The sequence below is a fragment of the Ahaetulla prasina genome, chromosome 14, assembly GCF_028640845.1.
Source record: "Ahaetulla prasina isolate Xishuangbanna chromosome 14, ASM2864084v1, whole genome shotgun sequence".
Classification (NCBI taxonomy): domain Eukaryota; kingdom Metazoa; phylum Chordata; class Lepidosauria; order Squamata; family Colubridae; genus Ahaetulla; species Ahaetulla prasina.
The window spans coordinates 3,301,719-3,314,930 of NC_080552.1; the positions used below are offsets into that span (position 1 = coordinate 3,301,719).

The following is a 13,212-nucleotide window of genomic DNA, read 5'->3' on the forward strand; positions in this document are numbered from 1 at the left end:
TGGGAAAAAATTTGGGTTAGAAATGTTAAATTCACGCAGGCACAGAATCTGAGGGAAAATTTTTATAAAATGTTTTATAGATGGCATTTAGATCCTAAAAAATTATCGTGTATGTATCCAGATATGCAAGCAAAATGTTGGAGATGTAATTGTGATGACGCTACATATTTTCACATTTGGTGGACTTGTAAGGATATAAAGGCCTTTTGGATAAAAATTTGGTGGATCTTACAAAATGTTTTGAAAAAGAAGATAAAGTTCCTGCCGCAATTTTTTTTGTTGGGAATTATTACGGATTGTACAGTAATTGAGACTAAATTGATTTTAAATCTAATAACAGCAGCAAGATTACTAATAGGACAATACTGGAAGAAAAAAGAAGTACCGTATATACTCAAATATAAGCCGATCCGAGTATAAGCCGAGGTCCCCAATTTTACCCCAAAAACTGGGGTAAACTGGGGACTCGAGTATAAGCCGAGGGTGGGAAATGAGGCACCTACCGGTTGAAACCCTCCTCCCTCAGCTGAGAAGGCTGGCGGCTCCCCGCCCGCCTCTCACTGCACCGGCAGGGCTTCCGTCCGGTAAAATGTGAAAAAGAAAAAACTCGAGTATAAGCCGTATATACTCGAGTATAAGCCGAGGGCTTAAAAAAACAAAACTCAGTATAAGCCGTATAGACCAGTATAAGCGAGGACGTTTTCAGCACAAAAATGTGCTGAAAACTCGGCTTATACTCGATATACTACCTACAATAGAAGAATGGATATTGAAGGTTGCCAATTTGGCTGAGATGGCGAAGATATCAGCCTTTTGAAAGACAATACGCAAGAAAGATACTTAAAGGAATGGAAAAATGGATTGACTATATTCAACGTAGATATCAGACTAAGAGTTATCAGACTGTTTTTGAATGATTATGATGTATTATTTTTGATTGTTTTCGGGGGAAGTTAGGAATTGATGATTGTAGGGGTATAATTAAGTTGGGATGAATTTTTTTTAGCATATGTTTGTTTTATTTTTAACTATACCTTGTGTTTGTTCCGGGAAGTCGGGGGGGGGGAGGGGGGTTGTGAAGGGAGGGGGAGGGAAGGGGGGGAAAGGGGGAAAAATTTTTTGTAAAACTTTTTGAATAAAAAAAAAAAGAGAAACACGGATGTAGGATATTTAGGGATTTGGGGTAACTTGAAAGCTCCCCCACACTCTTTTGTGACATTATGTTTAATAAATCTGCACACATTTGGGGATATTTTTTCTTACGGCTCAACAGGCTTTGTCAGTGCCTCTGAGGAATTCACAAGAGGGAGGTGAAAGTTGCTGTTTGTTCCTTGAATCAGAAAATTCTGGAACACGCCGGATTTGGGAGGATTCTTTATAAGCTTCGGTGACTTGTGATAACATGAAAATGCTGCTTCCTCCCTTGCAGAAATCTGCTAAGGGCAAATGCAGCCTTGAGGCAAAGTCAGCTCCTAGACCCATGTGATTTCCTTGACCGCAATGTGATCTGGTTTCTTCTGGTTGTTCTCCAACTTCCAAATTTCACGTAGAGTCCAAGGGATTCTGGGGAGCTTCCCCCAAATTCTATCTAAGCCTGGGCCTGGATTTGCTTTTTGAGAGCAGCCAAGGTCAGCAAGATACTCTCAAAGAACATAGAATAACAGAGTTGGAAGGGACCTTGGAGGTCTTCTAGTCCAACCCCCTGCTCAAGCAGGAGGCCCTCTACCATTTCAGACAAATGGCTGTCCAATCTCTTCTTGAAAGCCTCCAGTGATGGAGCATCCACAACTTCTGAATGCAAGCTATTCCACTGGTTTATTGTTCTCAGGAAGTGTCTCCTTAGTTCTAAATTGTGTCTTAGTTCCCATCCCCAAAAAGGGTCGACCCCCTCTTCTTTGTGGCAGCCCCTCAAATACTGGAAGACTGCTATCACGTCACTTCTTTTCACTTGAGACATATCCAATTTCAGTAACCATTCTTTGTATGTTTTAGCCTCCAGCCCCCTAAATTTAGCCTCCAGCCCCCACATCTGAGCTGCTAAGATGTCCTTGGTGGGATTGATTTTACTGTCAGAGCCTTGAGGTGCATCTAGTGCTAAGACAGACAATAAAATCCAAATATCAAAGTGTATTCCATGGAACCAACCCTAAAACTCTCCATAGCAGGAGTTGACCACTGGGGTTGGGCCCCCTTTGTCCCCCTCTTGCTGCCACTCACTGAAAAACCCTCTGAGGCCTCTTTGGCAGTTTTTCAGGGATTTTTTTTCCTCAGCTGAAACCTCCTTTTTCCTCCAATCAATGTACAAGACTCTGTCTCACAGTTTGAGCCTTTTGTTCGATTCCTCTTTAATCGGAAAGCCCTCGGCCTGAGGAGCTCAGCTCCTGCTCTGCATGCCTGGCTCTTCCAGGCTCTTCCAGGCTCCAGAAACCTGGACTCTTAAAGAAAGACCTGCACTCGCCTCTCACTGTGTTGGGCCACTGGTTTGCTCCATGGCTTGGCAGGGCAGAAGCAACTGGGGGAGCTGGGAAACAACATGCAGACATCAGATGTAGTGCTGCTGCTAAACATGTGCCAATCCCTTCCTTCACCTCCTTGTATCAACAACCACACAAATATTGACCCACGGAAAGCACAGGCTGGCTGGAGACATTGTGGCTCTGCAGCCCCATCCCGGGCTGGTTTCCCATCACTTGATGGCTTTTCCTAGGTGGGACAAGGAGCCCCTGGAACAGTTCTCCACTCCATCCTGCCCAGTCTCAGGTTGGGGACTTCTGCTCGCTGCAGCAGCCTTGGCTGAATCGTCTCTGGCTGGGGCTGCCCTCCACTTTCCAATCCGTGGGCGTCTCTCACTGCCCCAGGCGTCACCGGACCTTTACCTCTTGGTTAAGTCCCCTCCCGACCTACAGAAGCCGCGCAGGGGCTGTTCGGACTCGGGCTAATGGCAGCCTGCGACACCAGTCTCAATGGGCGGCAGCCTCGCTGGGTGGATCCAGCTTTGGAGGTGGGCTAGGCTGGGCTCCTGGCGAGAACGTCCCGGGGGATCAACAACCTCCCTCCGGCTCTTTCCCTGCCCGTTTCCCTTGTAGCCCAGGCCGGGCAGCAGGACTAGGTCTGGCCCTCGGAGCCCCTTCCCCAGCTGTAAAGCCGAGGCGAGGCGGCGGGGGGGAGGGGCGGGAGGGGCGGGGCGGCAGCGCCAGGCTGGGGCCGGTCGGGAGCTGTCCGATTCAGCACCCTGCGGCCGGGAGCGGTCCCCGCCTGCCGCCTGCGCAGGGCTCCCGGGGCCGGCCGGCTGCTGGCGCGGGAGGGGCTGCTGCCGTGACGGGCTTCCTGCCTCCCTCCTCCCGCCAGCCGCGCCGCCGCCGCCGCCGCCGCCTCCCCTCGCCGCCTGCTGCTCGGGCGGGCTGGCGCTGGCTCCGGCACACGCAGACCGCGCGCCGCGCTCGCCGGAGCCCTCGCCTTCCCTCCCGCCGCCCAGCGCGCCCGGGGATGGGGCTCCGGCGCCGGGCTGCTCCTCAGCCGCGCGCCCCGTCCCAGCGGGGCCGGGCGGGCAGGGAGTCCGCAGCGGGGCCGCGGCTCGCCGGCGCGGCGCCTGCTCGGGGCTGAGCGCAGCCTGGCTCGGCCGGCCGGCTGGCCGCTGCCCGCCCGCCCGCCCGCGGGGCCATGCGCGGCGATGAGGATGTGTGAGCGCGGCGTCCAGATGCTGATCACCACCCTGGGCGCCTTCGCCGCCTTCAGCCTCATGACCATCGCGGTGGGCACCGACTACTGGCTCTACTCCCGCGGCGTCTGCAGGACCAAGTCCAGCGGCGACAACGACACCAGCCGGAAGAACGAGGAAGTCCTGACGCACTCGGGCTTGTGGCGGACCTGCTGCCTGGAAGGTAGGCATGCGGGCGGCCGAGGCTCGGTTCGCTCGGCCGGGGGGGCTCCGGGCGGGACAGGCCCCCTCCTGGCCTGCTCCGGCCGCCGGGCGAGGCGGTCCCGGGCGGCATCCCCCAGCTGAGCCAAGGAGCGGAGAGGGCGCTTCGGGCCCGGCTGCACCTGTTGCCCCGCGCGCGTGTCCGGCCGAAATTAGCCCGAAGCCACGCGAAGGAGGATGCCTGTCGGGGGGCGGATAAGGCTTGCTGGGTGGGCGCTCGCAGCCTCTGCAGCCGCGGGGTGGGCGGGCAGCGGACTCCCGGGGGCCACGTCTCCTGGCTCCTGGGCAGCTCCCCCTTGGTGCCAGTCTGCTGCGGGAGCGAGTTATAGAGGAGCAAATGCAGTGAGCCAGAGATCCATCCTTCCTTCCTTCCTTCCTTCCTTCTTTCCTTCCCCAGTCCTCCCTATAGGCATCTCCTATCTGCGGGAAAGCCAGAGGTTCCTTTCTCTGCATGTTACCTACTTGAAATCTCACAGTCCTAACAGCTACACGCAAACACGCACCACACACAAAAACACACAGACACACACACATACATACAGACAACAGGCAGAGTGCGTGAAGAGGTGGAGCAGCAGGTCTGCAGGTCTGAAGCAAGTCCCCTCTGGGCAGGTTGGAGCCTCCCTCGGAAGCCCCTGGCAAAGCAGGTGGCAGTCTTTTGTCTCAGGGTTCCTGGGAAGGAAGGCTGCTGTGAGCCAAACAGCCTCAACTTCCCCAAAGCTGAGCCTTGAAACATGTTTGTCCAGGCGTGTGTACAATATGCGTGTGCATGCCTGCGTGTGTACGTCCCCCTCTGGGAAGCAGTCCTGCCTCTGTCCACTGGTCTCCCACACCCCCAGACAGAGGAAGTGAGGCATCTAGACCCACACCTCAGGAACTGCAGCATGAATCAAGGTGGGAGAAGAGGGCTGCTCCTTCTCATAGGCTCTTATGGAGGCAGCCCCCTCCCCATGGACCATGCCACATGGTTCAGAGACCATGATTCCAGTGAAAGGGAAGCTTTCAACCATCTTTAACAAGTGGCTCTTTTTCCAAGAGAGGAATGTTTGGGGGGGGGGGCGGCACTCAGAGCACAGAAAGCGGAGGAGGAAGCATGATAAGGGGGCTAGCTGGGGAGACACAGAGGGGAAGCTGACAGTCCCTTGTGCCATGCCAAAGCATGAAAGTCCATGGGCAGCTTTAGAGAACCAGCTGAATATCAAACCTGCTTTGGTGATGCACCAGCTCCTTCAGCACATCTGGAGAGTGAATGAAGATGAGAATGGCTTACCATTGAGTTAGAAGGCAATTCCACTTGTCGCTTTCTTTCTCAGCCGAGGCCTTAATAGAACCTGTCTACTTCGCCTGGGTCCCACATTCTGTTCAGCTGCTTTTCCACCCCACCACCTGCCCCCCTGCTCCCTTTGTTTGTGTGTGTGTGGGGGGGTGTTTTTGGGTAGTTCAGTCTTTCAATTGCTTCCAAGCCTTTGTGACCCAATGAGTCTCATTTCTTCAAGACTGTCTATCCATAACCACTTAGAGTTCTTGAAAGCTCCTGCTCCCACCATCGGTCATAATATCAGCCGCCTGGTCTCTTCATATTTTGGCCTCTTCCATTTTTCTAAGCATCACAGTCTTCTGCGATTCTTCCCATCACATGATATGCCCAAATATTTCAGCTTTAGCATCATTATTCATTCTTCTGGTGAGCAGTGAGATTTTGCTTCGCCATCTGGTATTGACTTGCCTGTTCTTTTGGCGATCCAACATATTCCTGACTATTTTCTCCAGAACCACAGTTCAAAGGATCCGGTTTTCTTTGTTTGGCTTTTCTCATGATCCAGCTACAGAGCCATATGTTGCAACAGGGGAAACTAGAGCCCTGACAATATATTGACAGTGTGGTGTCTCTGCAGTTCCATATTTGATCTAGAGCTATCGTAGTTTTTCTCACAAATAGCAGATGTCTCTATTTCAGTGCTACAGTCAGCATCACAGTAAATTTTTGTGCCTGGAAAGACAAAGTGTGTTATCGTTCCTCCTTTTTGCATTGACATAATGCTTCCCCCCCTCCCCCTATTAATGTTGAGCAGGAAAGTCTGGCTTTTGCGCTCTCTTCATCTGCAAAAAAAGACCCTTTTCCCCTCCGCTAGTCATCCGCCTATCTGTGATTGTTGTGGTTTCTCACAACAAAAATGAACTTCAATTGCTTCCAGCCCAGCATTTCTCATGCTTTATTCTGCTGATGTGCAACCTAGGCACACCCTTTCCCCCACGTTGGACCTTTTAGTTATTCTGCCTTTCATTCTAACTGTTGCTTTCTGGGCAATGATTTCCTTGCCGTCCCCATGACCCCACAGCTTTAGCTATGGGGCCTCAGGTGCCCCTGTCCTTTCTGAACGAGGCTTGAACCTCTGGCAATTTTCTTTTTCATGCATTGCTGAAGTTTGAGCTGCAAAACCTTGAGTCTTAGCTTACAGAATGGGGGCTAAGTGCTTTTCTCAGTTTCTCTCCTCCGTCCCCCCCTCCTTTTCATGCTGTGGAATAGAAGTGGACCTTTCGTGGTCCCTTGGGTACAGCTGCGTTTTTCATAGCTGCTTAACAAACAACATTTGTTATTGCAAGCCCTACACCTCACTGCACTGTGGCCGTTGTGAGATCACCAGTACGTTTCTTTCTACCTAAGCGGCTTTGCGTCGCACCTGCTGCATCAGTTCTAACACAATCCTGGGTCTCATTTGCAAGAGGCGGGAGGGAGGAGGGAGGCATCTGTGTGGCCTGAATCCAAAGCAAAGGCCTCCATACTGAGCAGCGGGTGAGATGGGCCAGGCAGTCGGACGGGAACTTTTGTCTGCTTCCAAGGGCCATTTCTTGGGGCCACCGAGCACAGTCTGTCTCTGCCTTGACTGCCAGGGGCTTCCGGCTGTTTCACTAGTCTCCACGTTGTGCACTTTGCAGTGGGGGGAATCATCCTGTTCCAGGGAAAGGCTTGTCTGCTGGCAAGGAAGGGGAGAAGGGGCTGAAAAGAGCCAGCCAAATGGAGCCTTGTTTGTGCATGTGGCTTGAATGACTTTATGGACAGCACTGCAGATATGCTCAGAGATCGTGTCATCTGGGAAGCCAGCTGTTGATGGGCAAAGTAGGTACTTGCTTATGGCTGGAAACAAATTTCTTCTCGCATTCAGCCTGCTGGAAGCAGGGCTGGTCCTTCACAAGGAGGGTGAGAAGAGCAGGAAGGGGTGGCTCTGTGGAGGAAAGCGAGAGGAGCCTGCCTCGGATGGAAGCAAATGCTTGGGTGGGATTTGGGTTAGGCACTGGAGAGCTCTCTGCAGCAGGAATTCTGATTCCAAGCTATGAATGGGGCTAGGTGCAATTATGCCTAGGCTGTTTCCGAAGAGCCCAGCCCCAAGAAGGCAATATGCCAAGAGGGGAGGGGGATTCAGGGATTAGAGTTACTCAGAGGGGAAGGAGGAACAGTGGAAAGAAGGGCTACCAGATAGGAGGGAGGGGCAGAAATCTGAGCTAATAAATATCGGGAAGGAGAGACAGGAAAACCCACCTTTGCTCCTGACTAGTGAATACCTGCCGTTTTGCAGTCAGATGTGTATGAGGCTCCCCAGGGAAGCACATAGGTGTGTCCAAAGGAAATCAGATCAATGCCTTAACAAAGGGCGGCTTTGGCTCTAATTCATTGATTGGTTATATTTTTTTATCCTGCCTTTATTGCTTTATAAGTAACTCAAGGTGGTAAACATATCTAATACACCTTCTTCCTCTTATTTTTCCCACAACAACAACCCTGTTAGGTGGGTTGGCCTGAAATAGGGTGACCTGAGTCGGCTTTCATGCCTAAGGCAGGATTAGAACTCAACACTTCCTGCATTCGAGGCCAGCAGCTTCACCCCAGACCAAACTGGCTCTCTTAGTTGTCTCCCTTCCCTTTGCCCAACGGTTGGGTGGAGACTAAAAAGAGTGTTTTGCACATGTTCTTAATTAAAACTAACTATAATGAAAGGGTATTTGTCTCTTGTGTTCCCATATTTTCCTCGTCCGTTCAGTCCTGGCATTTAGGAACCACTTTCAAAGGTTCTCCAGAGCAGCCGCCGACATTTCCATCTCAGGCCTGGCAACTCTCCCTGAATGGAGCCCCAAGTCGGGCTCTGTCCCAGCCTCCCCCACTGACCGGCCTGAACACCTGAAGGAGATGGGCAGAGCAGGCAGGCACCATCAATCCCACCACCAGATTTCCCTGCTGCCTTGGCCTGCCGGGGGTCTCTGCCAGGGACCAGGCAGCTGCCTCAAGGGGGGCATCGCAGGCTGCTGGTCAGGAGCTTGTTCTGCAGATAAGGACGTTGATCTAGCATTGGGCTTGCTGGGTGGTGCTTCTAACAGGGTTGCCAACTTTTGAGGTAGCCTCTGAATCTGTGCTCTGAACAGACGGCTGGAAAGGGCAGGTGAGGACAGGGGCTGGAGTGCAAAGGCCAGTTGTCAATAAGGCAGGGGGCTGAAGCAAGGGGCTCTCGCGAGAGAAGATGTGGCGCTCCCTCCCTCCCCTTGTTCCTTGCCTCAGACTCCAGCTTGTTTCGTGGCTTGTTCACTGAACCAATCCTTGGAAAAGCCATGTTTGCCTCCAGCGAAATGAAGAAGGCACGGCAGCGGTACTGGTGGAAGGAAGAGAGTGAGGGGGAGCTGGGAGCTGGCCAGAATTTTGCACGGCTCACCTGAGCTTCCATAAACAAACTGGGTTGGTGCTGGCATCCAGAGCCTCCCCAGCAGCCAGGCAGGTGGAGGCGCAGCCCCCTGCAGCAAACATTTCTCCTTCTTCATTCCTAAGATGGGCAATAGGAAGGAGGCTTTGCCACAGGTTTTTCCCCAATGAGGTTGTGTCAACGACAACATACCACTCCTGTTCTGCAGAGGTCTGTGAACAATTGCTGGCTGTGAGAGCCAGGTGTAGCAAGAAGAGCATGACCTGTGAATATTATATCTCAGGGCTCCACTACATGCTGAAGGCATCTGTGCTTCTGTCCATGTGGAAGTGGTTATGTGATATCCCTAAATCATGTGCCCTGCTGTTGTCTCTCTCCAAATTTGGCAACCTTAAGACTTGTGGACTTCAACTTCAACATACTGGTTGAGGAATTCTGGGAGTTGAAGTCTACAAGTTGAAGCCCACAAGTTGCCAAGTCTGGAGACCCTTGCTCTACAGAGAATCAAGGAAGGGACATACTGATCCCTGGTAGCAAAAGCACTTAGACTTATATACCATTTCACAGTGCTTTACAGCCCTCTCTAAGTGGACTTTATAGAATCAGCCTCTTGCTCCAACAATCTGGCTCCTCGTTTTACCGACCTCGGAAGGACGGAAGGCTGAGTCAACCTTGAGCCTGGTGAGATTCGATCTGCCAAATTGCAGGCAGCCGGCAGTCAGCAGAAGTAGCCTGCAGTACTGCATTCTAACCACTGCGCCACCACAGTTCCTGCTGGTGAGCGCCCAGTTTCTTGCCATGCCTCTTTCTAACCAAGACCTAGATGGAGCTTTCCAGGTTGCCTAAATTTGTGCTGTTCTTCGTTGTTTCCATCCTACCTACGGTTGACGTTTAGCACAAACGTTGGTAATGGCCACTGCTATTTGTACTACAGTTACTATAGTAATATATTTTATTGCATTTTTAAAAAGTTTTATTCATTGTAAGGAAATAGATATACTGAAATACTAGAATTAGTAGAAACTTGCTAATTGTTTGATATATGATGTCTCTTTATACCTGCATGCTGTAAATATCTGTTTCCTGTGACACAGACATATATATTATGCCCTTTGTAGTTGTAACACAAACATGCCACATTGACTAACTTCTTGGATTGTTATTGGGGTCTCTTGTGAAGTATCTGGCATTTGTCAAACTATATGTCCCACCATTTGATCAGAGCCTTATCTCTCCCCATCCTGCCTAAGAACAGTATCTCATCTTTGATCTTTTGAGTTCCTTCCACTCCAGGGGGCCAAATAACTAAGTGTGAACACAAAAAAGATGATCGGGAAGAGATAACGCTGATGATGCTCATTAAGAGGCTCTACCCTGTTCAAGGGGATATACAAACCAAATGTTCCCAGGGGATGTACAAACCAACTTCCAGGATGCACAGATCAAAGATACCAGAATTGAGGGTTTATGAGGAATATAAAAGGGATTCGGATTCCCTTTCTTGTTTGTAGTTCTTCCCTGCATGTAACTTGTATGTGTTTGGAACAGCTAATCATTTAAGCTTGGTCAAGATTAAATGCTATTTTACTCAAGCCTCTGTTTAAGTTTCTTGTTTGGCATTTATGATTTGAGGGAGGACCCAGAGAGTTTCTCCTTGCATCTGTGGCTCTTTCCATGAGAGCTGCAGGACCTGAATTCCATGCCATAAAGCAGAAGTAGGAATCGATGGCCCCTTTATGACTTGTGGACTTCAATTCCCAGAATTCCTGAGCCGGCTGGACTTGAAGTCCACAAAGAATAAAAGGGCCATTGTTCCCCACCCCTGCCATAAAGAACGGTGTTCCCCAGAGGGACTCCAGCCATTCCATGGAGCCGTATGAAGGCTGTGGCTCCCTATGGATTGGCAAGGCAACCTGTATATTTATTTATTTCCTTATTATTTTTATAAATATCTCAAGGCAGTTAACATACCTAATATTCCTTCTTCCACTTTTTCCCACAACAGCAACCCTGTGAGGCGGGTTGGGCAGAGAGAGAGTGACTTGCTCAAAGGCACCCAGCCAGCTTTCATGTCTAAGGCAGGATTAGAGCTCACCATCTCCCAGTTTCTAGCCTGGCACCTTCACTATTAGATCAAGCTGTCTCTAAAGTAATGTTCTGTTCTCGAGACCATTATTTGAGAAATAATATTTGGTTTACAGATTAACAGAGTTGGAAGGGGCCTTGGAGGTCATCTAGTCCAACCCCCTACCCAAGCAGGAGGCCCTACACCATTTCTGACAGATGGCAGTCCGGTCTTCTTCTTGACAGCTTCCAGGGATGAAGCTCCCACAGCTTCTGAAGGCAACTTCTGTTCCTTTGGTTGATTGCTCTCACTGTCAGAAAATGTCTCTTTATTTTCAGGATGAAACACTCCTTGATCAGTTTCCATCCATTATTCCTTTTCTTAATTGTTTTTTATTATTCCATTATTTGAGCTGAATTCCTTCAAATCTGCTCTTGTCAAATGAACCCCACTTGCCCAGCCTGTCCCCCCCCCCGTCACAGAGGAGTGTCCTCTGCAGGTGGATCAGAGGCAGATGGAGCAGAATAGATCAGGGGTCTCCAACCTTGGTCCCTTTAAGACTTGTGGACTTCAACTCCCAGAGTCCCTCAGCCAGCAAAGCTGGCTGAGGAACTCTGGGAGTTGAAGTCCACAAGTTTTAAAGGGACCAAGGTTGGAGACCCCTGGAATAGATGATTGGGAGCTGAGAACAGGTGGAACTGGAACTGGTTTGCCAGCTGCATTCACATAGGAGGATGTCACTGTGATTCTTGTCTTGTCTTTTGCTTAGGAGAAAGCAAATCCAGCCAGCTTGTTAGGTTATGATTCATGAAATTCAACTAAGATGATCAAAGGCCTGGAGTGCAAAACATGAAGAACAGCTGCAGGATTTGAGTTTGGCTTCCAATATTCCAGTATTGGAGGGGCTGCCACAAAGAAGAGAGGGTCAAATTATTCTCTGAAGGATCTGAAGGCAGGCCAAGAAGCAGCAGTTGGAAACTAATCAAAGAGAGGAAGCAACCTGGAATTAAGGAGAAGCTTCCTAAGAGTGAGGGCAATTAACCAGTGGAACCGCTGGCCTCCAGAAATCATGGGTGCTCCATCACTGGAGATTTTTAAGAAGAGATTAGATGGTCACTTATCTGAAATAGTATAGGTTCTCCTGCTTCAGCAGGGGGCTGGACTAGAAGACCTCCAAGGTCTCTTCCAGCTCTTTTCTATTCTATCTTGTGCAGCCCAGGAAATGAACTGATTTGGTCAACCAATGAAGCATGTTGTATAAGCCCAGAGCCATCAGTAGCCTGAGTAGCACAAGGCCATGAAGTTTCATTGCAAATAGATTGGCTTAGAAAAGAGCCAGAATGATCTTGAGGAGGAAAACTATGGGACTCAAGTGGGACTTCTTTGGAACAGGCAGACCCAAGATTCTGCCAAAATCAGAGTTCAGAAGACTTCATCTGGCGGCTACTCGGTTCTGTGTCCTTACATGGCATCGTCTTTAGGTCCTTCCGAAATAGAATAGAATAGAATAGAATAGAATTTTATTGGCCAAGTGTGATTGGACACACAAGGAATTTGTCTTGGTGCATATGCTCTCAGTGTACATAAAAGAAAAGATACGTTCATCAAGGTACAACATTTACAACACAACTGATGGTCAATATAATATAGGTGCACTTTGTAATTAACTTCAAGTGTTTGCTGGTTTTACATGTTGGTATGCATGGGTTCTATTATTATTCAATGTATGAATATTATAAAACATTCAACTGAGAGAGAATCAGCATCTCTTTGCAATTTAACACAAACACAAAAGGCTATAGAAAATAAAGATAGAAGGCTTGGCCATAAAGAAATAGGCTTTTTTCATAAAGTTTAGTGGGCAATTGAAAACAGATTTATGTTTTATAAATTAGCCGGTGCGGAAAAACAGATTCTAAAGCTTCACTTAAACAAGTTATCTATATTCTCTACATAGGGAAATAAAACTACTGCTTAAACTTTTGTGTGTGTTTTTTTAATGAATCTAAACAGGTGGTCAGGGTGTATTTTGAATTACAGAGCATAGAGTGAAAGGGTTCAAAGGGACCTTGGAGATCTTCTAATCCACACTCCTGTTCAAGCAGGAAACCCTAGATACTGTATTCCAGACAATTGATTGTCCAAACTGTTCTTGAAAACCTCTAGTGATGGAGCACCCACAACTTCTGGAGGCAAAGCTGTTCCACTGGTTGATTGTTCTCATCATTAGGAAAGTTCTCCTTAGTTCCAGGTAAAGGTCTCTCTTTAAGAAGCTTCCACCCATTGCTTCCTGCCCTGCCCTCAGGTACTATAGAGCAGGGGTCTCCAACCTTGGTCCCTTTAAGACTTGTGGACTTCAATTCCCAGAGTGCCTCAGCCAGCAAAGCTGGCAAATAATAGAGCAAAGCTGGCTGAGGAACTCTGGGAGTTGAAGTTCACAAGTCTTAAAGGGACCAAGGTTGGAGACCCCTGCTATAGAGAATAAATCAATGCTCTCTTCCTTATGACAGCGCTTCAAGTATTGGAAGAGAGTTATCATG

At 49.3% G+C, this 13,212-nt stretch overlaps 1 protein-coding gene across 1 annotated transcript in view; it reads left to right on the forward strand.

Annotated features, from left to right (window-relative positions):
- Positions 1–3,437: 3,437 nt before the first annotated feature.
- Positions 3,438–13,212, forward strand: part of CACNG3 (calcium voltage-gated channel auxiliary subunit gamma 3) — an 88,735-nt gene continuing 78,960 nt past the window's right edge. The window contains exon 1 of the mRNA XM_058157172.1: positions 3,438–3,881. Coding sequence (XP_058013155.1) covers positions 3,671–3,881 — 211 coding nt within the window. The 5' untranslated portion in view covers positions 3,438–3,670. The remainder of the gene's footprint in view (positions 3,882–13,212) is intronic.